The sequence below is a fragment of the Thalassophryne amazonica genome, chromosome 16 (genome assembly GCF_902500255.1).
Source record: "Thalassophryne amazonica chromosome 16, fThaAma1.1, whole genome shotgun sequence".
NCBI lineage: Eukaryota > Metazoa > Chordata > Actinopteri > Batrachoidiformes > Batrachoididae > Thalassophryne > Thalassophryne amazonica.
In genome coordinates, this window is record NC_047118.1 from 82,091,943 (window position 1) to 82,115,224 (window position 23,282).

At 45.6% G+C, this 23,282-nt stretch overlaps 1 protein-coding gene across 1 annotated transcript in view; it reads right to left on the reverse strand.

Moving 5' to 3' along the window:
- Positions 1-2,100: 2,100 nt before the first annotated feature.
- LOC117528771 (UPF0722 protein C11orf88-like) overlaps positions 2,101-23,282 on the reverse strand; it is a 44,736-nt gene continuing 23,554 nt past the window's right edge. Inside the window, 1 exon segment of the mRNA XM_034191399.1 lies at positions 2,101-2,193. Within this exon segment, the coding sequence (XP_034047290.1) occupies positions 2,101-2,193 (93 nt within the window).

A 23,282-nucleotide genomic window follows, 5' to 3' on the forward strand; every position in this document is an offset into this window, starting at 1 on the left:
GGAGGAAACCCACACAAACCCCACACAGAAAGGCCACAGGTGGGAATCTAACCCATGACCCTTCTTGCTTGCCTCTACTGGTGGTTGGCTCTCACTGCGGTATTGTATCACTTCCTGTTCCGGAGCACAGCGGTGTTTTTCTGTATCTGTTAGCTGTTTAATCTGCGCAGTTAGATTGATCTAGTTATCTAGATTACGATTTGTTTCACAGTGTAATCTTTACGTGCCTTAACTAAAGCACTCCCTCTGCTGAATCACCTCTAAATTATTTACACATTATTCACTTTGCGTGTTTTTAGGAATCCGCTAGCTTAGCGTAGCTACTAGCTCTTAGCCGATTTAGCATGGCGGCTTCTCCTGTCTCCTGCACTTTTCTGCTCTGGGTGTGAAATGTTTAGTTATTCCTCGGCCTCCTTTAGCAGTAACGGTACTTGTAATAAGTGTAGCTTATTCGTAGCTTTGGGGCCAGGCTGGGCGAATTGGAGACTCGGCTCCGCACCGTGGAAAATTCTACAGCTAGCCAAGCCCTGTAGTCGGTGCGGACCAAGGTAGCTTAGCCGCCGTTAGTTACCCCTGGCAGATCCCGAGCAGCCGGGAAAGCAGGCTGATTGGGTGTGTGAGGAGGAAGCGTAGCCCTAAACAGAAGCCCTGTGTACACCGCCAACCCGTTCACATCTCTAACCGTTTTTCCCCACTCGGCGACACACCCGCCGAGGATCAAACTCTGGTTATTGGTGACTCTGTTTTGCGAAATTTTGTCTGTCTGTGTGTCTCTGCTGTCAGCATGGCGTGGGGTTCGTTCACTTGCTGCATGGCTGCCTCCGTCACCACCCTCAACTCCTACACCAAGACCGTGATCGAGTTCCGCCACAAACCCAAGTTGTTCGAACAGGGCCTCCGTGAGGAGAACTACCTGGACCAGGCTTTTCACTACTTCCGAGACCGCTCTCTCCAGTTCATCTCCAGCACTGTGGAGGTCTACCCTGGACATGCAGATGGGAGCATCCCCGGGGCTGGTGGCAACAGAGCTGGACTTGTTGTGGGTGGCATTGGTCCCGGACCTGGTCCTGGTTGTGGTCCTGAAAAAGGAACCATCAGACCCACATCCACATCCATGGATGTTGGGGAGAACACAGACTCATTGGGAGAAGAGCAGTGCTGAGAAGAGGGGTGAGATAACCAGAGCAACAGGAAGGCAGTTTGGGATTGGATGGGAGAGGTCACATCATGAGGTCTGAACCCAGCCACAGGTTCTGTAACCCAAATAGAAGAGTACCACAGCAGCACATTGTTTTGTGTTTGAAGGACATGACCAGAGGAGGCATCTGTCACATCAACAAAAGTAACTTTCGAAAAAGAAATACTGCTACTGTGTATGAAGTGTGGAAAAACAGGATTCACACATTTGTGAGATTCCTTTTAGTAAGAAGCTTCTCTAACATATCTCCAGGTGCTATATGTAGTATTTTAATCAGTATATGTCAGCTATAAGACTTTAATAATTATCACGTTGAACAAACGGACCATTATCAAAGAACCTTTACACACCACAAATAGACTGCATCATCTTTCTTTTTTTTAAATCAGTATTCAGCTTTTTTAAACAACAAATAATTTAATGACTCCACTCAGGCATCAGTCACAGCAAATACTGATCAAATTCCCCTATAATGCTTCCATCAATGCCCACTGTTTTGTTTGTATCTTCACAAAACTATTTAGGTTTTGGTGGCATCAGTAGCCAAGCAGACATGTGATGCTATTACACAAAACAACACAAACTTTTCTTTGGCAGATCAAGACCAAAATTTAATCAACCCCTTTCATGGTTCACAAACAAATTCTCCACAAAACACCAAAATGTATCCATTAGCTTTACAGATCTTGTCAACAGGCAGAAGTTCAGTCATTTTGTTGTCAGAGGTAATATCTCACCAAAACTAGAACAAACAAATCTTACTGAAGTTATGTCATAAAGACTCAGGAGACAAGAAGTGAACATTTTAAATCCATGAGGAGATAGTGAAGAATGTCAGAACAGTCTTTAGGGGAGGTCCCAGTCATGAAGGAGTAGGGGTACGTAGATCTCGAATCCTGCCGTCAGAAGAAGGCAGGGGTGGAGCCTTCCGCTGGTGTCAGACAGATATTGACTGGAGGCAGTGGGATGGAGGAGGTAGCATTTTGGGCCAGAAACTGCAGGCAGCAGAAAGGTGAATTAGAACAAACATTTTTAATTTGCACATTTCCTACTGGTCATGAGTTGATGACTACAAGGGGGAGCAGCTGCTGCTTCCTGTCAGAAATACAGCTGTTACTTATTTAGTGAATCTGAATGAAACCTTTGAAAACTGAGTTTTCCTGGCATTTCTTACTGTAGAAGACACCATGGAGAAAGCTGGGGTATTTGAAGGTTTAAAAGCAGTAAACCAGAGTTTTAATGAGTATTTGTCAAACTTGACAGGTTATAAAATCCTTTTGCACCATTATGTGAATCCTATATAGGCCCTGAGGCCTGTTGGTGCCAGCAATTATCGCCAAATTCTGTTGTGTAACACATGAGAGTCTAACACTCCCCCAGGGATGGTTCATTAGTCTGATGTTGATTACTTCCCCAGCTAAGACTGGAACCCATTTATAGCTAGGTGCACTGAGACAATGTTGACAAAGTGACTTGTCCAAGGACACAAACAGGAAGCACAACCATGAATCAAATCCAGGTCTCTGTATTGGTAGCCTAACTCCTTTTGCCACTGAGCTACTTGCTCTACAACAATTTCAAATGCCCACTGCTAGACATTAGAAGTAATTAGCATGTAAGCTAATGGGTGATTATTCGCTTTGTTTTCAGATATGCAGTGTTTCATCGTAGGTCTTGTTGATTATGTTTACGACTGTTATAAAAAAAACCTTGTAAATTTATAAAGTGATGCCTACTTACTGTCCGTGAACCAGTCACGGAGTCTTGCATTTCTAGTTTTTCAGTTTCACAGTAAATTTTATGTGGTTGCATTAAAATTAACATGTATTTTGTAAGCACATTCATGAAGTGTGTTGATATCATTAACAGCTTTATGAACTATTTTCTTGCTGCAGTGCCCAAACTCCTCTGTACAGATATACAGTGCATACAATAAGAACTGTGTCAGCATCCTGTTTGAGTGTAGAATTTCTGGTCTTTTCAGGCCCAGTGGTCTCCTGTGTTTTTTCCAGTTATAGGAGAAAACATATTTAATTGTGTGGACTGTTTAACAAGCTGTAAGTCCAATATATCACCAAAATAAATGAAATTTAAAAATTATTCCAATTTGAGCAACATTTTCAGTGGCTTGTATTGTTCCTTGTTATAAAGTGAATAATATTACATAAACCCATAATTACCGTGGTACATCAGGCCCTCTCCCACACAGAGAACAAGGACTCCTATGCGAGGCTGCTGTTCCTGGACTTCACTTCTGTGTTTAACATCATCATCCCAGAAACTGGTGTCCAAGCTGGCTGAACTTGGAGCCCCTTCAGCACTGTGCAACTGGGTCCTGGACTTTCTGACTGGAAGGCCACAGAGTGTCAGGATCAACACCACCTCATCCTCCACCATCATCCTGAACACTGGCTCACCCTAGGGTTGTGTGCTCGGTCCACCTCTGTACACAATTGATGACCTTTGACTGCAGAGCCCAGCACAAGAATAATCTTGTTGTTAAGTTTGCAGATGACACAGCAGTGATTGGGCTCATTAGCCAAAGGGATGAGGCAGCATACAGGCGAGAAGTGGAGAACCTGACACGGTGGTGCGGAGACAACAACCTCATCTCAACACCCAGAAGACCAAGGAGATAGTTGTTGTCTTCGGCAGGTCAGCCCCCCAGCACCCCCTCCCCCCTCTACATCAATGGAGCAGTGGTGGAGATCGTCTCCTCCATCAGGTATCTTGGAGTCCACATCTCCAACACTCCACCTGGGACACCAACACCACGTCATCAAGAAAGCCCACCAACGTCTCTATTTTTGAGGAAATTGGGAAGGGCCCGGACTGAACACAGAGGTCCTCAGGGCCTTCTTACAGCTGTGCAGTGGAGAGTGTCCTGTCCTGCTGCCTCCCTGTGTGATCTAGTGGCTGCACGGTGGCAGAGAAGAAGGCGCTGCAGTGGGTGGTGAAGTCTGCACAGAGGACCATCGGATGCAGCTTACCGCCCATTGAGGACATCTACATCTCCAGATGTAGAGACCAAAGCCACCTGCATCCTCCGAGACTCCACCCACCCTGCGCACAGTCTGTTCACAACCCCTTCCCTCTGGAAGGAGGCTGTGCGGCAAAAACGTCCAGACTGAAAAACAGCTTCTACCCGAATGCTGTCCAGACTGTTGAACAGTTCAACATCCACCACCAAACTGTGAACATTGCACTACATGCACATTGTCACCTTCTTAATACTCTAATGCTGCTGCTGCTGCTGCTGCCGACAATGTGCCTTGTACATATATTCTATGGCCACAGGGGTGCGCATATTGTACAATGCAAAAGTTTGCAAAGGTCAGGTTAATTGTCCCAGGTAACTACACCAAGACCTGGAGAAACTGCATTTCGTTCTGCCTGTAAGGGTCGAGTGACAATAAAGTGAGTCTGAGTCTACAGTAGTGTTCGAAATAATAGTAGTGCTATGTGACTAAAAAGATTAATCCAGGTTTTGAGTATATTTCTTATTCTTACATGGGAAACAAGGTACCAGTAGATTCAGTAGATTCTCACAATTCAACAAGACCAAGCATTCATGATATGCACACTCTTAAGGCTATGAAATTGGGCTATTAGTAAAAAAAAAGTAGAAAAGGGGGTGTTCACAATAATAGTAGTGTGGCATTCAGTCAGTGAGTTCTTCAATTTTGTGGAACAAACAGGTGTGAATCAGGTGTCCCCTATTTAAGGATGAAGCCAGCACCTGTCGAACATGCTTTTCTCTTTGAAAGCCTGAGGAAAATGGGACGTTCAAGACATTGTTCAGAAGAACAGCGTAGTTTGATTAAAAAGTTGATTGGAGAGGGGAAAACGTATACGCAGGTGCAAAAAATTATAGGCTGTTCATCTACAATGATGTCCAGTGCTTTAAAATGGACAAAAAACAGAGATGCATGGAAGAAAATGGAAACAACCATCAAAATGGATAGAAGAATAACCAGAATGGCAAAGGCTCACCCACTGATCAGCTCCAGGATGATCAAAGACAGTCTGGAGTTACCTGTAAGTGCTGTGACAGATAGAAGATGCCTGTGTGAAGCTAATTTATTTGCAAGAATCCCCCGCAAAGTCCCTCTGTTAAATAAAAGACATGTGCAGAAGAGGTTACAATTTGCCAAAGAACACGTCAACTGGCGTAAAGAGAAATGGAGGAAATATTTTGTGGACTGATGAGAGTAAAATTGTTCTTTTTGGGTCCGAGGGCCGCAGACAGTTTGTGAGATGACCCCAAACTCTGAATTCAAGCCACAGTTCACAGTGAAGACAGTGAAAACATGGTGGTGCAAGCATCATGATATGGGCATGTTTCTCCTACTATGGTGTTGGGCCTATATATCGCATACCAGGTATCATGGATCAGTTTGGATATGTCAAAATACTTGAAGAGGTCATGTTGCCTTATGCTGAAGAGGACATGCCCTTGAAATGGGTGTTTCAACAAGACAATGACCCCAAGCAAACTAGTAAACAAGCAAAATCTTGGTTCCAAACCAACAAAATTAATGCCTTGCAGATGTGAAGAAATCATGAAAAACTGTGGTTATACAACTAAATACTAGATTAGTGATTCACAGGATTGCTAAAAAAGTAGTTTGAACATAATAGTTTTGAGTTTGTAGCGTCAACAGCAGATGCTACTATTATTGTGAACACCCCCTTTTCTACTTTTTTTTACTAATAGCCCAATTTCATAGCCTTAAGAGTGTGCATATCATGAATGCTTGGTCTTGTTGGATTTGTGAGAATCTACTGAATCTACTGGTACCTTGTTTCCCATGTAACAATAAGAAATATACTCAAAACCTGGATTAATCTTTTTAGTCATATAGCACTACTATTATTCTGAACACTACAGTAAGTCTGATTAATTAATTGTGATTATTAGGCATAAAGTTGTTCATTTGTTGAAAGCTGGGTCAGTGACCAATGGTTATGAAATAAATGAACTGATTTTAATTTAATGTTATTAATGTAGAGAACACAATAAATACAAACTGTACAAATCAATACATTCATTCAAAGGAAAAAGGAGTTTGGTTGGAAAGAAAAAAACATTATTTGTTCATAGAAAGAACTGAAACTGCTGACGCAGCTACTGTGGATTTGTGAGACACCGCAAGAGCTAAAGCAACAGAAACATTTATATATCAAACATGCCTGGCTGAGAAAAGTAACTGTGTAAAACAGACTCTGAATGACTCATGATGATAGTGCATTAATTTATTAATTAATTTCTTTCTGATTTACATTGGAATTCTTTTTTTATGGCCCAAATCTTGTTCAATGGAGTAACTCGCTGCTGACTGCTGGTCTTCTTTTCACACCTAGCGGAGGAGGCGGGGACCAGCCAGTGTACAGGTCAATAACCAAGTTCAGAGGTCAAGGTCAAATTTTAAGCCTCATGCTAATGTACAGGAAATGGCTGAGTTTATTGTAAAAGAGATCAGGTAATTAATTGTCCATGAACTTGACTATGTAAAACCCTGTGTAACTCTGAGCACTTTGATCTAGTTGTCAAAAATCCAAGGCAAGAGTCATTGCCTCATTAAAAATCTGCCTTTGATCTTTGATCCCTTATCAGGATCATGGGGACGGAGCCTGACCTTTGTAATCACTGAAATAACCACAATCGTGATTACAGAATCAAAAATCAAAGTCAAGACAACACACTTGTTCCACATCAAATCGTACTGAAGCCCTGGCCAAATTCTCAACCAAATTACTGTGAACCCAGTGGGAAAAATTGCATTGATCCAACTTTGATCCACTGGATCAATGTACAGAATATGCTGGATTTGAAAAATTTGATCAATGTAGATATTCACCATGGATAATCAAAATAGTATTCAACTTATTATAATAAATGTCAAAATAAACAAGTAACGCATCTGCTGCTACAGTATGTATAATAAATAGAATTCCTACAGGTTTCTGATAGAAATTTGAAATAGAGAAAATGCACAAGAGGAACCTAACCACATTCAACATCGTGTCAGTGTCATATAAGCCAAATCAGCATTAACAACATGCATGTGCTGTGACCGCGTCAAATATTCTGGTTACAATTCATGGTTATCCACTTTAGTAAAACAAAGCCCACTGTCTGATAGATCTTCAACTCGCACCTCCGGCGGAGCTTTTCTGGCATCCCTGTGGAGGTTGGGGGCATTGAACCAGAATGGGCCATGTTCAAATCTTCTACTGCTGAAGCTGCAGCGGGGAGCTGTGGTATGAAGTTCTTAGGTACCTCAAGGGGTGGCAACCCTCAAACACTGTGGTCGACAGCGGTGGTCAGCGAAACCTTTTGGACTGAAAGAGGAGTCTTTCTGGGATATGTTATCTCGGAGGACTCCAGAGGCAGTTGCAAGATACTGACAGGCCCAAAGGGTGGCAGCCTCTGTTGTGAAGGAAGCAAAGCAGCAGGTGTGGGAGGAGTCCAGAGTAACCATGGAGAAGGACATTCGTTCAGCACCAAGGTCCTTCTGGCAGACCGTGAGGTACCTCAGGAGAGGAAAACGGGGAACCATCCAAGCTTTCTACAGTAAGGATGGGATTCTGTTGACATTAACTGAGGAGTTATTCACACATTGAAAGGAACACTTTGAGGTCACTGAGGTAGTCAAACAACTTCACAGTGGCAAAGCCCCGGGCTTGATGAGATCCATCCAGAAATGCTGAAGGCTCTGTGTGTGGAGGGACTGTCTTGGATGAGACGTCTCTTCAACACTGCATTGAGGTCTGGCACAGTGCCTCAGGAGTGGCAAACTGGGGTGGTGGTCCCCATATTTATAAAAGGAGACCAGTGAGTGAGTGCCAATTATAGGGGCATCACACTACTCAGTCCCCTTCATCAAGTCTACTCCAAGATGCTGGAAAGCAGGGTCCAGCTGATAGTGGACCTTGGACTTAAGAGGAACAATGTGAGTTCTGTCCTGGCTGTGGAACGACTGACCAGCTCTTCACATTAACAGGGATCCTGGAGGGGGCCTGGGAGTATGTCCATCCAGTCTACATGTGTTTTGTGGACTCTGAGAAAGCATATGATGGGTACTCTGGAAGATACTGTGGGAGGTGCTGCGGGAGAATGGCGCGAGGGGGGCTCTTCTCAGGGCCATCCAATCTCTACTCACAAAGTGAGAGCTGTTTTCAGGTTCTCTGCAATAAGTTGGACTCGTTTCTGGTGAGGTTGGCCTTGCCAGGGCTGTGCCTGTCATCAATCCTCTTGTGATTTTCATGGACAGGATATTAAGGTGAAGGGTCTTCAATTTGGTGGGCTCAGGGTCTCACCACTGTTTTTTGCAGATGATGTGGTCCTGTTCTCTTCATGGACCTGTGACCTCTGGCACTCACTGGGTCGGTTCGCAGCAGAGTGTGAAGTGGCTGGGATGAGGCCATGGTTCTCAGCAGGAAACAGATGGACTACCTACTCCAGGTAGGGAATGAGATCTTGCACCAAGTGAAGGAGTTCAAGTATCTCGGGATCTTGTTCATGAGCGAGGGACAATGGAGCGTGAATTGGCCAGAGAGTCGGTGCAACAGGGACAGAACTGTATTTGTTTTACTGTACTGTTGTGATGAAAAGGGAGCTGAGTCAAAAGGCAAAGCTTATGGTGGTGCACCATTGAAGATGGATGAGGCTGCACTTAAAAGGCATCTTGAACAGACAGAGCCAACTGCAGACGAGTGACCGCCTCAGCCAGGCATGTCTAGTGTCTGGATCTTCGATGAGATGGCTGCTTTACAGAAGCTCAAGCCCATTCCTCCAATGTTTGAGGAACTCACAAATTTCTGTCTGATATAGGCTAGTCTCTGTTGCCAAAAAGCATGGTGCACAACATGTTGACTTTGTCACAGACAACTATCCTGAAAACAGAATCAAGGACTGCGAACGTGAGAGAAGCTCTGCGTCTGGGGTACAAGAGGCAATGAAAACACCACAAGCAATTCAAAAATAAAATACCTATTTTCTGGATCTAACAATGGGCAACTAGTGGAATTCCTCTTCACTGAGTGGATGAAAATGAGGCCCGAGTTGTTGGAAGAATGGACAGTAGTGATCTCATATGGCCACAAGTGTCACAAGATTGAGCCCAGAGAGGGAAGTCTCGTTCAAACTGAGGTTGTTGAACTCTGTGCTGATCATGAGGAGGCGGATACGTGCATGATTCTACATGCAATACATGCATGAATACGAGGACATCATAATTAGGAGTGAGGACACTGATGTTTTCGTTTTGGTGGTTGGTTCTGCTCAGAAGGTGCCCTCAAACCTTTACATGCATGTTGGGTTCTGACTCATCCTGATATCATGGGTGGCTAAGGGACTTGGAGATGAAGTCTCAGATGCACTCATCGGTTTGCATTGTTTCACCGGGTGTGATTCGGTGAGTGCATTCAAAGGAAAAGGCAAAATCAAAGCCTACAAATTGATGGTAGGAATGGAGGAGTATGTTAAACTGTTCCAGCAATTTGGGAAGAACTGGGACCAGTCAGAACTGGATCTGGCTCAGGTGGAGAAATTCGTATGTGACTATATGGAAAGTCCAGCCTCAGTTCAGTAAATACGGCAAGATATGAGATCTTCTCAGCTAGGTACAAAACTGACACGGCACTGCCATCGAATAAGGATTCTCTCAGCCTCATGTGAAGAGGGCTAACGACCAAGACGGGATTCATTGCAAGTGCACTGAGAAACTGATAGATGCGCCAACCCCTGTTGGGTATGGCTGGGAAATGAAAGGCCATTTAAGGATACTCTGGAATGAACTTCCAATTGTTCCAGGTGCGGTCCTGAAGCACCTGTCCTGTGTATGCCAAAAGATCAACTTACACCCAAAGGAGGTGTACATGTCATGCGAACAGACTGAAATGTTCAGAACTGTGCAGCTGCAAAGACTATGATAACCATGAGACCAAAACATCTGAAATGTCAGCAACATTGGATGGCACTCATTATCATGATCCTGAAGATGAAGACTAAGATAATGGAATATATTGCATGTCTAACATCTCTTGCATGGCTTGCATGGTAGTAGCACAGTTTAGCCATTAACCAAGTGAACCTATAAGGAAATGTGATCACTGGCATTGACTTCTTTGGCAAAAAAAAAAAAAAAAAAAAAGTATTGAAAATAGGGGTTTCAGCAGCCAGCACGTAAAGGGTTAATGTGCATGTTTACTATGTGAACATTTCCTTTTTGGAAAGAGCACCCCCCAAAATACCTAAAAAAAAAAAAAAACACCAACATTACATAGCTGCCAGATGTGTCAAATAAAATTCATTTTCTAGGCATGGTTCAGGAATGCGGTAAGGATGCCCCCCGGGCGCCTCCCTCAGGAGGTGTTCCAAGCATGTCCATCTGGGGGGACCCCGGGGAAGACCCAGGACTTGGTGGTGAGATTGTATCTCCACATTGGCCTGGAACGCCTCGGTATCCGCCAGTAAACAAAATGTTCTCTGCTTCATGACTCTGAAAAACTGGACTACAAGCTTTCAAATTTTTTCCTGTTTGGAGTTTTTTTCAGCTTTGGCCTTGACCATGTGCACAGCTATTTCTTTATGATGGGTTTTCTCATTCATGGGATAACAGAATGGCATGAAATATGATGTGTATGGATGGCCTCTGTTAGAACCACAGTACATTTAGTGGAACTGCACCAGTAGATGGTGCTGCAAAGCATATTTTTTAATGGATTTTGAATCTCTAACATCCTCCAAAATTCATGTAGATCTTCCCTGAGAGTCTTACAAGGCTTCTCCATGGTCAGTACTTTGGGCAGGCCTCGGTCCACAGTGGCGCGGAGGTGCTTGGACTCTTAATATTTGCTTGCAAATCTAGTTCTGATTTGGGGTTGTAAATTTAGATGGATTCAGGGACTTTTGCTAATTTTGTCAGATGGTTCATCTGTGGTTCATGGTTTAAACACACCATGACAGAACGAGGTAGAGGAAATGTGACCCAGACCGGCGGAAGCCCGGGGCCCCCATCTGGAGCCAGGCCTGGATGTAGGGCCGTCACCGAGCGCCTGGTGGCTGGGCTTGTCATGGAGCCCAGTTGGGCACAGCCCGAAAAGGCAACGTGGACCTTCCATCTCCACCCTGTGGGCTCACCACTCGCAGGAGGAACCGCTGGTGTCGGGTGCGCTGTCCCATGGGTAGCAGTGAAAGTCGAGGGCCCTCAACGGACCAGACCGGGCTGGCTCTGGGGGGGGCTGGAAACGTCACCTTGCTGTGGGGGGAGGGGCCGGAGCTTGTGTGGGAGGTGGAAGTGATACCAGTTAGCTCTGTGGGGCCTCGCCTCCACGCACAGCCTCGGCTCTGCAACCACTCTCCTTGAGCAGAATTAACACCAAGGACATCCAGAGACAGACTGTTCATCCCATAGTGCCGTATGTAATGCCAGCCACCACCTTCCACTGCACAATATGCAAGAATGTTCCAGGTGGAGGTAGACAGAGGTCTAATGAATACTGTGGTACTAATATTACATCCCTGGCTCCTCAAACACACTGCAGAGCTGCAAAATTACATTATATAAAGTAAGTCACCATTTCACTGATTGCTTCATACAGCAATGTATGGTTTACATGGTCAACATGGTCGTATATCATCCCAGAGTGTAGTCCTATATACAGTGTCATATTAAAGTACGGTGGTAGTAGTGTTTAGCACCGTTGCCTCACAGCAAGAAGAAAGTGGAATCAATTCCTGCTTGGGATATGAAATATGAACTATCGTACCAAAACGTCAAAACTATCGTATTTGGGAGAAATTATCGTACACAAACAAAACGCATACAACGTAGCTATTTTTGCGGGTTTTTTTTAATTTACAAAGAATTTTATGTCACATTTTAAACAGTAATTATAGTAATGGGGAAACTATGGCACAAAAAGAACGCAAATGCACTACCAGACTAGAAAGATTTTTTTTTTTCTGTGAAAGGACACAAACATGTGTTAATTACCAGACAAGACTAGAAAGAGTCAAATTCAACCTCGAGGTCGCTGTCGTCATCCGATGCCATGGCCACTTGTGCAGATTTTGTTGAACACAGAAAAATGTTGACACCTCCATAAGGAACTTGAACTTTTTTTATTTTTCTTGTCTATCTCTTTGCTCTTGTGTTTTGTTCGTTTGTTATTGCATTTGTTGAAATAAAGTTTCAAAAAAAAAAAAAAGATGTTGGTTGGGGAATCTTCCTGTCACGGCAGAGATTGGATGGGAACTCATTACTTTGTATGAGAGGGGGCGGGCTTTCAAATGACTTTGTCCCGGCCGCCCAAAGCCAGCAGCAGCCCTGTGTGTGGTGTGTCTTTGATGCCGCCTGAGTGCAACACCTGCAAAATGATTCTTGGGTGTCAGAGAGAGATGCGTGTTTGGGCAACCAACTGAAATTATCGTACATATTGGATTTTTTCCCATTATTGATCGTACATCGTACAGAGGGCAAAACTATCGTACAAATACGATAATTATTGTACATCTGGCAACACTGCACCGGAGCCACCCATCCTCTGCGCTCCGGGACCTCCCACTTTACAAATTAAGCACTGCCTGCCACAAGATGCGCTTTGTTTACGTCCATGTGAGAAGAACGTGAGCCAATGAAATTGCAATATGGGTAACCCTGTCACTCTGGCACGTCAAAAACACAAAACGTGACGACTAAAATTATAGTATCGAGTTCGCAAAAAAATAGTGAATGATTTTGTTATATAAAAAATGCTAAATATTGGTAGGGACTATTTTGCCATCCCAAAATATTGGTTGTGACTTGTCCCTATGGTCCATATGCAAACCTACGCCCCTGGCTCCTACAACCCCTGGCAAAAATTATGGAATCACCGGCCTCGGAGGATGTTCATTCAGTTGTTTAATTTTGTAGAAAAAAGCAGATCACAGACATGACACAAAACTAAAGTCATTTCAAATGGCAACTTTCTGGCTTTAAGAAACACTATAAGAAATCAGGAAAAAAAATTGTGGCAGTCAGTAACGGTTACTTTTTAGACCAAGCAGGGGGGAAAAAATATGGACTCACTCAATTCTGAGGAATAAATTATGGAATCACGCTGTAAATTTTCATCCCCAAAACTAACACCTGCATCAAATCAGATCTGCTCGTTAGTCTGCATCTAAAAAGGAGTGATCACACCTTGGAGAGCTGTTGCACCAAGTGACTGACATGAATCATGGCTCCAACACGAGAGATGTCAATTGAAACAAAGGAGAGGATTATCAAAGTCTTAAAAGAGGGTAAATCATCACGCAATGTTGGAAAAGATGTTGGTTGTTCACAGTCAGCTGTGTCTAAACTCTGGACCAAATACATACAACATGGGAAGGTTGTTAAAGGCAAACATACTGGTAGACCAAGGAAGACATCAAAGCGTCAAGACGGAAAACTTAAAGCAATATGTCTCAAAAATTGAAAATGCACAACAAATGAGGAACGAATGGGAGGAAACTGGAGTCAACATCTGTGACTGAACTGTAAGAAACCGCCTAAAGGAAATGGGATTTACATACAGAAAAGCTAAACGAAAGCCATCATTAACACCTAAACAGAAAAAAACAAGGTTACAATGGGCTAAGGAAAAGCAATCGTGGACTGTGGATGACTGGATGAAAGTCATATTCAGTGATGAATCTCGAATCTGCATTGGGCAAGGTGATGATGCTGGAACTTTTGTTTGGTGCTGTTCCAATGAGATCTATAAAGATGACTGCCTGAAGAGAACATGTAAATTTCCACAGTCATTGATGATATGGGGCTGCATGTCAGGTAAAGGCACTGGGGAGATGGCTGTCATTACATCATCAATAAATGCACAAGTTTACGTTGATATTTTGGACACTTTTCTTATCCCATCAATTGAAAGGATGTTTGGCGATGATGAAATCATTTTTCAAGATGATAATGCATCTTGCCATAGAGCAAAAACTGTGAAAACATTCCTTGCAAAAAGACACATAGGGTCAATGTCATGGCCTGCAAATAGTCCGGATCTTAATCCAATTGAAAATCTTTGGTGGAAGTTGAAGAAAATGGTCCATGACAAGGCTCCAACCTGCAAAGCTGATCTGGCAACAGCAATCAGAGAAAGTTGGCACCATGCAACAATGATTGTTGCATGGGTGGCAGTCCTTGTTAGCCCTCGACCAACCTAGAATGGAAATTAGATTTGTGACCTGCATGTTTTATTTGTATAAATCTAGATGCCCTTCCTAATGTAGCCACACTAGTTTATCCGGGCTTGGAACCAGCACTCAGAATGTACTGGGCCTGATGCCCCATGTGGCTGACTTATTTCAAGTAATACAGTAATGGTGTAATATGATTAGATTTTGCTGCTTTTGGATTATCTCAGTCCCAAATACATATTAAAAAGCATGGGAAAAGTTAGTGTGATGACTTTTAAATAAGGTGTATTCTGGATTATGCTGTGAAATTATTCCATTATTTATTTATTTAGCATTAAAAATACAATAAAGGCTAAAGTTCCCTAGCAGTGAAGGGTTGGGTTGCAGTTATCATGTTAATCTGAAAAGGAGTCGTTCAGTTACAGCTAACTTTAATGCTGCTCACCAGTTTCAGAATGTCAAATCACTCAGCACATATTCTCATGAATCTGATTTTAAAAGTTAAGGCTGAGATTGTTTTCTCTCTTATCAGCTGTGATTACAGTGTGTGACATCACTGAGCTTTGTTCAGAGCACAGAGCTGATCTGTGGAATAATTCACAGCACGATGGAGACACATTTAACTGAAATTCTCAATGTTGCAGTTTGAGAAAAGTGCGCGCACGCTGCCTGTGGATATTGCGTGTGTCTGTTATGTAAGGCGCGGCAGATTGGAAACGGCAAGGATTAACTTTGGCTGTGAGCTGCAGCAGTGGCGGGATGTCAGAGGTCTGTACATGTAATAGCAAACACGTGTTCCAAAGCTGGAAATGTGCTTCACAGCACAATGTTGCTCCAAGCTAAAGAAATGTTTGAATTTACTTACAAATATACTTAACAATAAACCCTGCTCCTTGTCTTTTTTGTCTCAAAAGAGCGAGGCTGCAGTCCTACAACAGCAGGACGGGGTATCATGAAGGAAGGAAGCAGAAGCTGGAATGAAAAAGTTACACATCCTCAAAACTGTTCAGTTTAAATTTCTTTGTGTTTGTGTTTAGCTTCTGGTGCCAAAATAACCAAAATAAGAATAATATATAGATACACACAGTAAAATAAGTATGGAACATGTCACAATTTTTCTCAATAAATATATTTCTAAAGGTGCTATAGACATGAAATTTTCACTAGATGTTGGTAACAATACAAGTAATATATACATACAAAGAAACCAAACCATTGAGGTCCATAAATTAAGTTGTGTGTAATAATGTGAAATGACAGTTTATTGAACACCTGCAAAAAGGGAAGAGCAAAAATGCATGGAAAGCCAAGGCACCAGCTGAAATTTATCAGTAATTAGAAAGCAATCCTGTCCCTTGTCAGTGCAAATCAATATCACCTAATTCAGTCCCAAATAATAAACAACATAAAGATGTTTCTTTACCAAGGTATCACACAAGAAACATCATATGGTGGATAAAAGCAAAGAGCTCTCTCAAGATCTTCGAAACCTTAGATGGCATTGATTACAGAAGGATTTCTAAACTTCTGAATGTTCCAGTTAGTCACTGCAAGAGAAACATCCAACATCAGCAAGGCCAAAGAAAGCAAGGCAGTGCACAGTAATGTCAAAGCCATGTCAACCAATTTCTTTGACTCCCATGGGGTGGTGCATCATGAGTACACACCAGAAGGCCAAAATATTATTAAATACAGCTTCATCATGACAATGCACCTGCATATTTTGCTTAGCTCATTCAGGCTTTCCTGGGAAAATACAACACTCCTGTGAGTCTTCAGACTCCCTGCTCTCCTGACATGGCTCCCTCTGTTTTTTCGCTGTTCCCAAGATCAAAACACTAAAAATGTGACTCGAATTGAGTCACAAGAAGACATCATGTGGAACAAGATGTCCCAGCTGGACGCCATTACAAAAGCACTGTGTCAATGCCCACAGTACCAACTAGCTGCCAACTCGACTAGAATCCACTTCTTGAAGCTGTAGGAGGGGCTGATCCTTCTCTGGACAGGAGGTGACCATCACAACTACAAATGCTCTCCAAAGCGGCTGATTTACAACATGGTCAGCCAGGAACACGGACGTCTGGCTCCAAGTCACATTATTCCCTGCTGTCATTCTGACTATGGTAATGCCATTATCTGTGAGGATCTTACGCGGAAAAAAATCTGACATGGATGGATGAAGATGAACAGATTCAAGTCCACACTTGTGGATTTTATTACCTTCGCATTCATACAGCTTGAGACTCCGGCAAGGACGGTCGCATTCCTCCCCTCTCCTCCTTTCTGCTCTCTATCTCTGCTCCGACCTTCAAAGTCCCAGCTTCACCACACTGTGAATTATTCAAATTAAGATTTGGATTAACTATGGAATTGATCAGTTGGTCTCTCAACGCTATTGACACCATTAAGGAGATCAGGGTTGGGGGACCCTGCATGCCCTGATGGAACCTACCCAGCAGGTTTTGCTCTTGACGCCTGAGAGAATGGAGTGTGACATGTGGCTCTACTCTCTGTGGAAGACGTTGAGGATTCATTCCTATTCGCTTTTATGGTGGGAGGTTTGGTGCTGATTGGTTTTTGCGCTGCCCTGACCCACAGGAATATTAGCGAGATGTCTGCTTCCAGAATTTCATCCCCCCATCAGTCCATCATGATTAAAGAGTTGGGCAATGCTGTGTAATCTCAGACAGCGTGAACTCTTAAACTCAAATGCAAAATGGATAAAATCTTGGTGCAAATCGCTGCATTGCAAAGGAATATACTGCTGAGGACCGGAGAATATTATTCATAAATTTGGACACTAGATGGTCAGAGGTGCAGTAAATAGAATTCTGTATCTTTCCGCCCAACATCAACATGGCAGCCTTATCAGCTCCTAAAGGCCAAATTCCCTGCTCTTCCCCCAGAAGGATCTACGGCCTTGGTGAAGGAATTCGGCTCCCCCTTCTCATCTGTCCCCCCTCCAGCCTGCTGTTGCCTAGCAACATCAGACTTTACACACATGGACAGAAACTGTCAGACTTTACACACACACGGACAGAAATAGCCAGAAATTTAACTCATCTGCACACGATGCATGTCCGCCAATCCCTATTACCCCGCCCGTGTCTCTCCACTCCTCTCACCCTGGCTTCCTCCCTGCCACCTCGAAGGCAGCACAGTTTTTACTGCTGCAGCCTTCAACCCCCAAGCTGGGTGGTGTGGGCCCCTCCTGCTGCAGCCTTCACCCACTTTACCTCAATTCGGATGACGGACTGCTTCAAGTTGAGAGCACATAAACAATGTCAAATGTATATGTGTTGTCTTTAATTTTGATGTGTGCCATTATTACGGTAAACAAGTAATAATTGTGGATTAATTGCTGTATCTTGTCTGAGGTAATTGGAGTGTAAACGTAATTGCCCCTTTTGGGACCAATATAGTTGTCTGAAACCTGAAGTCCTTGCAGAAATGCTTCCAACAATGGCAGAACCACTGGGAGAAGAGTGTGCAGTCCCAAGCACACTACTTCAAAGGGGATTTGCCAGGATCTGCATCCATCCATCCATCCATCCATCCATTTTCTTCCGCTTTATCCGGAGTCGGGTCGCTGGGGCAGCAGCTCAAGCAAAGCCGCCCAGACCTCCCGATCCACACACACCTCCCCAGCTCCTCTGGGGGAACCCCAAGGCGTTCCCAAGCCAGCCGAGAGATGTAATCCTTCCAGCGTGTCCTGGGTCTTCCCCGGGGCCTCCTCCCAATGGGACGTGCCCGGAACACCTCTCCAGCGAGGTGTCCAGGGGGCATCCGGAAAAGATGCCCGAGCCACCTCAACTGACTCCTATCGACGTGGAGGAGCAGCGGCTCGACTCCAAGCTCCTCCCGAGTGACCGAGCTCCTCACCCTATCTCTAAGGGAGCACCCAGCCACCCTGCGGAGGAAACTCATCTCGGCTGCTTGTACCCGCGACCTCGTTCTTTCGGTCATGAGCCAAATCTCATGACCATAGGTGAGGACTGGAACGTAGATCGATAGGTAAATCGAGAGCTTTGCCCCCCTACTCAGCTCTCTCTTCACCACGACGGTCCGATACAGCGACCGCATCACTGCAGACGCTGCACCGATCCGTCTATCGATCTCACGCTCCATCCGTCCCTCACTCGTGAATAAGACCCCGAGATACTTAAACTCCTCCACTTGAGACAAGGACACTCCACCGACCTGAAGAGGGCAAAGCACATTTTTCCGGTCGAGAACCATGGCCTCGGATTTGGAGGTGCTGATTTTCATCCCGCATGCCTCACACTCGGCTGCAAACCGCCCCAGTGCACGCTGAAGGTCCTGATTTGACGAAGCCAACAGAACCACATCGTCCGCAAACAGCAGAGACGAGATTCTGTGGTTCCCAAACCAGACCCCCTCTACACCCTGGCTGCGCCTAGAAATTCTGTCCATAAAAAAAATGAACAGAACCGGTGACAAAGGGCAGCCCTGGCGGAGGCCAACGTGCACTGGAAACAGGTTTGACTTACTACCGGCAATGCAAACCAAGCTCCTGCTGCGGTCGTACAGGGACCGGATAGCCCTTAGCAAAGGACCCCGGACCCTGTACTCCCGGAGCACTCCCCACAGGGTGCCCCGAGGGACATGGTCGAATGCCTTCTCCAGATCCACAAAACACATGTGGACTGGTTGGGCGAACTCCCATGAACCCTCGAGCATCCGATGGAGCGTGTAGAGCTGGTCCACTGTGCTGCGACCAGGACGAAAACCACACTGCTCCTCCTGAATCCGAGGTTCGACCATTGGTCAAATTCTCCTCTCCAGTACTCTGGAATAGACCTTACCGGGGAGGCTGAGGAGTGTGATCCCCCTATAGTTGGAACACACCCTCCGGTCCCCCTTCTTAAACAGAGGGACCACCACCCCGCTCTTCCAATCCAGAGGCACTGTCCCTGATCGCCACACGATGTTGCAGAGGCATGTCAGCCAAGACAGTCCCACAACATCCAGAGACTTAAGGTACTCAGGATGGATTTCATCCACCCCAGGAGCCTTGCCACCGAGGAGCTTTCCAACCACCTCGGTGACGTCTGCCTGGGTAATGGATGAGTCCGTCTCTGGGTCCCCAGTCTCTGCCTCCTCTTCGGAAGACGTGATGATGGGATTGAGGAGATCCTTGAAGTACTCCTTCCACCGCCCAACAACATCCCCAGTCAGAGTCAACAGCTCCCCACCCGCACCGTAAACAGTGCCGGTGGAGAGCTGCTTCCGCCTCCTGAGGCGTCGGACGGTTTGCCAGAATCTCTTCGAGGCCGACCGATAGTCCTCTTCCATAGCCTCCCCGAACTCCTTCCAGACCTGAGTTTTTGCCTCTGCGACCGCACGGGCTGCGGCACGCTTGGCCTGCCGGTACCTGTCAGCTGTCTCTGGGGTCCCACCTACCAACAAAGATAAGTAGGACTCCTTCTTCAGCTTGACAGCATCCCTTACTTCCGGTGTCCACCACCGGGTTCAGGGATTGCCGCCACGACAGGCACCAGAGACCTTGCGACCACAGCTACGAGCGGCCGCAATCAGCAATGGAGGTGGAGAACATGGTCCACTCGGACTCCATGTCTCCAACCTCCCCCGGGATCTGGGAGAAGCTCTCCCGGAGGTGGGAGTTGAAGACCTCCCTGACAGAGGGTTCCGCCAGTCGTTCCCAGCAGACCCTCACAGTACGTTTGGGCCTGCCAGGTCTGACCGGCTTCCTCCCCTCCCAGCGGATCCAACTCACCACCAGGTGGTGATCGGTCGACAGCTCTGCCCCTCTCTTTATGCGAGTGTCCGAGACACGTGGCTGAAGGTCAGATGATACGACTACAAAGTCGATCATCGACCTCCGGCTCAGGGTGTCCTGGTGCCACGTGCACTTATGGACACCCTTGTGCTCGATCATGGTGTTCGTGATGGACAAACTGTGACTAGCACAGAAGTCCAACAACTGAACACCACTCGGGTTCAGATCAGGGAGGCCGTGCTTCCCGATCACTCCCCTCCAGGTCTCACTGTCGCCGCCCACGTGGGCGTTGAAATCCCCCGGGAGAACAATGGAGTCCCCAGTCGGAGCATTATCTAGTACCCCTCCCAGGGACTCCAGGAAGGTCGGGTACTCTGCACTGCTGCTCGGCCCGTAGGCTGAGACAACAGTGAGAGACCTGTCGGCATAGGGACGAACCCTGTCGTTCACCGGAGTGAACTCCAACACATGGCGACTGAGCTGGGGAGCAGTAAGCAATGCAACCCCAGCTCTCCGCCTCTCCCCGTGGGCAACGCCAGAAAAATGAAGCGTGCAGCCCCTCTCCAGGAGTTGGGTACCAGAGCCCATGCTGTGCGTGTAGGTGAGCCCGACTATCTCTAGTCAGTATCTCTCAACCTCCCGCACAAGCCCAGGCTCCTTGGCCCCCAGCGAGGTGACATTCCACATCCCAACAGCCAGGGGCTGTCAGCATGGACCGGGCCGCCGGGCCACCCGCCCTCGACCACCACCCAATCCTCTCTGCACCCGACCCCCATGGCCCCCTCTGCAGGTGGTGAACCCACAGGAGGGCGGGCCCACGTTGCTCCTTCGTGTTGTGCCCGGCCGGGCCCCATGGGCTAAGGCCCGACCACCAGGCGCTCGTGCGCGAGCCCCAACCCCAGGCCTGGCTCCAGGGTGGGACCCCGGCTCCGCCATACCGGGCGACGTCTCAGTCCTTGATCTTTCACTGGTCATGGAGGTTCTCATGAGAACCTCCATGACCAGTGGCCAGTGGACCTCACATCACAGACTGAGGTCCACTGATGCCCTCTCTGCGGACCTCAGTCTGCGGACCTCAGTCAGTGGACCTCAGTCTGCGGTTCATCTCCACCTTAAAGACACTAACCACACGTTTGAGGACAAGTAATTATTAGCCAGAGAGAAGAAATGGTGTGAGAGAGGGGTCAAGGAGGCATTCTTTGTGAAACGTTTGAAACCCAGCCTTAACCGGGGAGGGGTCTGAGACACACTTTATCCCCTGTTTACAATGGGGTACTCAGGTCAAAGGAGTTTCAGTCTTTTGTTCATGGTAATGAGTCATTCACGTCATCAAAGGAGCCATCAGAAAGGCATCCATCCCATCATTAGAGGGACAGCTGTCCTGTCATTAGGTGTGCTAACTAGAGCACAATAGTTGCTAATTAGAGCTATTGTTTAGTCATTAGCCTATAGCAGTCTGCCCCTCAATAGGAGGGGTCTGGTTAGGTTTAAAACTCCAGCTTTTGTTGGCTTCTGTTTTATTCTTCTCTACAAGAGTCTGACAGAAGTCAGACTTCCAGAGCAAGAATTTTAGCTGAGGAAGCTTCTGCGATTTGAAGCGAAACGTCCTCGCGTCAAGCAACCCAGTCCAGTCGAAGATTCAAGCTTCTCTAAAATTAAAGCTTTGTGTTTTTGTTTCCTGCTAACAACACTCTGACACCACAGTTTCTCGAGAAACCACTGAACAAGGAGTTCATTGAAAACATTTCACCTTTAATGCAAAAGACTTCATCAGTTCAAGTGGTCAAACACAGATATTTAATGCTTGTCATTATGCTGACTGTGCTTGACATTGCACCTCTGTGCCTGTAGAGCACATAGCATCAGTTTCATTCTTTAATTGCATTCACAGACTAACAGATAACCAATTCTCTGCATGAGTTCTTATTTTGACACCACACAAGTTTGGTTCGTACATTCTTCTCATTAGCAGAAATTTTCAAAAAATGCTGCCCCCTGCTACCTGTGACAGTCTGCAGTTTTGCACAGACTTTGAAAGACAACCAATTCCTGGAGAAGTCCCTGGTGACCTGTCAAGTTGCCCTTTTCTGTCTCCCAGCCTCCACATGTCAACCAGATTGATCCACAATATCTCCACAGAGGACTATGATGAATGGTGAGTCATAATGACAAGCAGATATGCAGAATGTGACGACTGCAGCGCACTGAGGATGGATGTTTCACTATCATTGCTGCAAATGCATAAAACAATCATTATGGCATATAAAGAGACATGCAGAGAGGTTATACTGTTGGAAGATAGAAAGAAATGCACCTCACATTATCTATCTATCTGTAACATACACCGGAGCTGTGCATTGTCACTTTCAATGTCAAATGATTCATGTAGCTCTTAGAAACTGCATAATGTTGGTACTGACAAGTCGAGTCTTTCCTTTCATTTTACTCCTTCTCAGAGTCACCACAGTGGATCTGGTGTGCGTCCACAGTTTGATTTTGCGCAGGTTTCCAAAGAGTTCCTTCCTAGGGGAGGTGATGGTCTAACACTCGCTGGGCTTGAGACTAGAGGTTCCTTGGTTCAAATCCCAGCCTGATCGAAAAATCACTAAGGGCCCTTGGGCAAGGTCCTTAATCCCCTAGTTGCTCCCGGTGTGTAGTGAGCACCATGGCAGCAGCCTGACATCGGGGTGAATGTGAAACATTGATGTGTAAAGCACTTTGAGCATCTGATGCAGATGGAAAAGCGCTATATAAATGCAGTCCATTTACCATTTCCTGTCCCATCCCTTGATGCTCATGGAGAAAGAGGCAAGGATGACATTGAAGTGTGAGACCTGTTCTCCCTCTGCTTATTCCCCCTGCTCCTCCCACTTAACTGTGCACACCTGTGTCATATTAACTGTTCTGTTTCAGTCAGGCTCTGGCTCACCTCCAGTGCAAGATCATATTGTGAATAATTTCACAGTTATGGCTAGATCTAACATACGTAGTGTCACACCTCCACCCAGTTTATTCACCCTATTTCTGGCAAAAAAAATAAATAAAAATCATAACCCTCAAACTGGACAGAGTCAATATACTCATCTTTTAACCACGTCTCAGTCACTGCAATAACTGAAAAACATTTATTAGCAGTT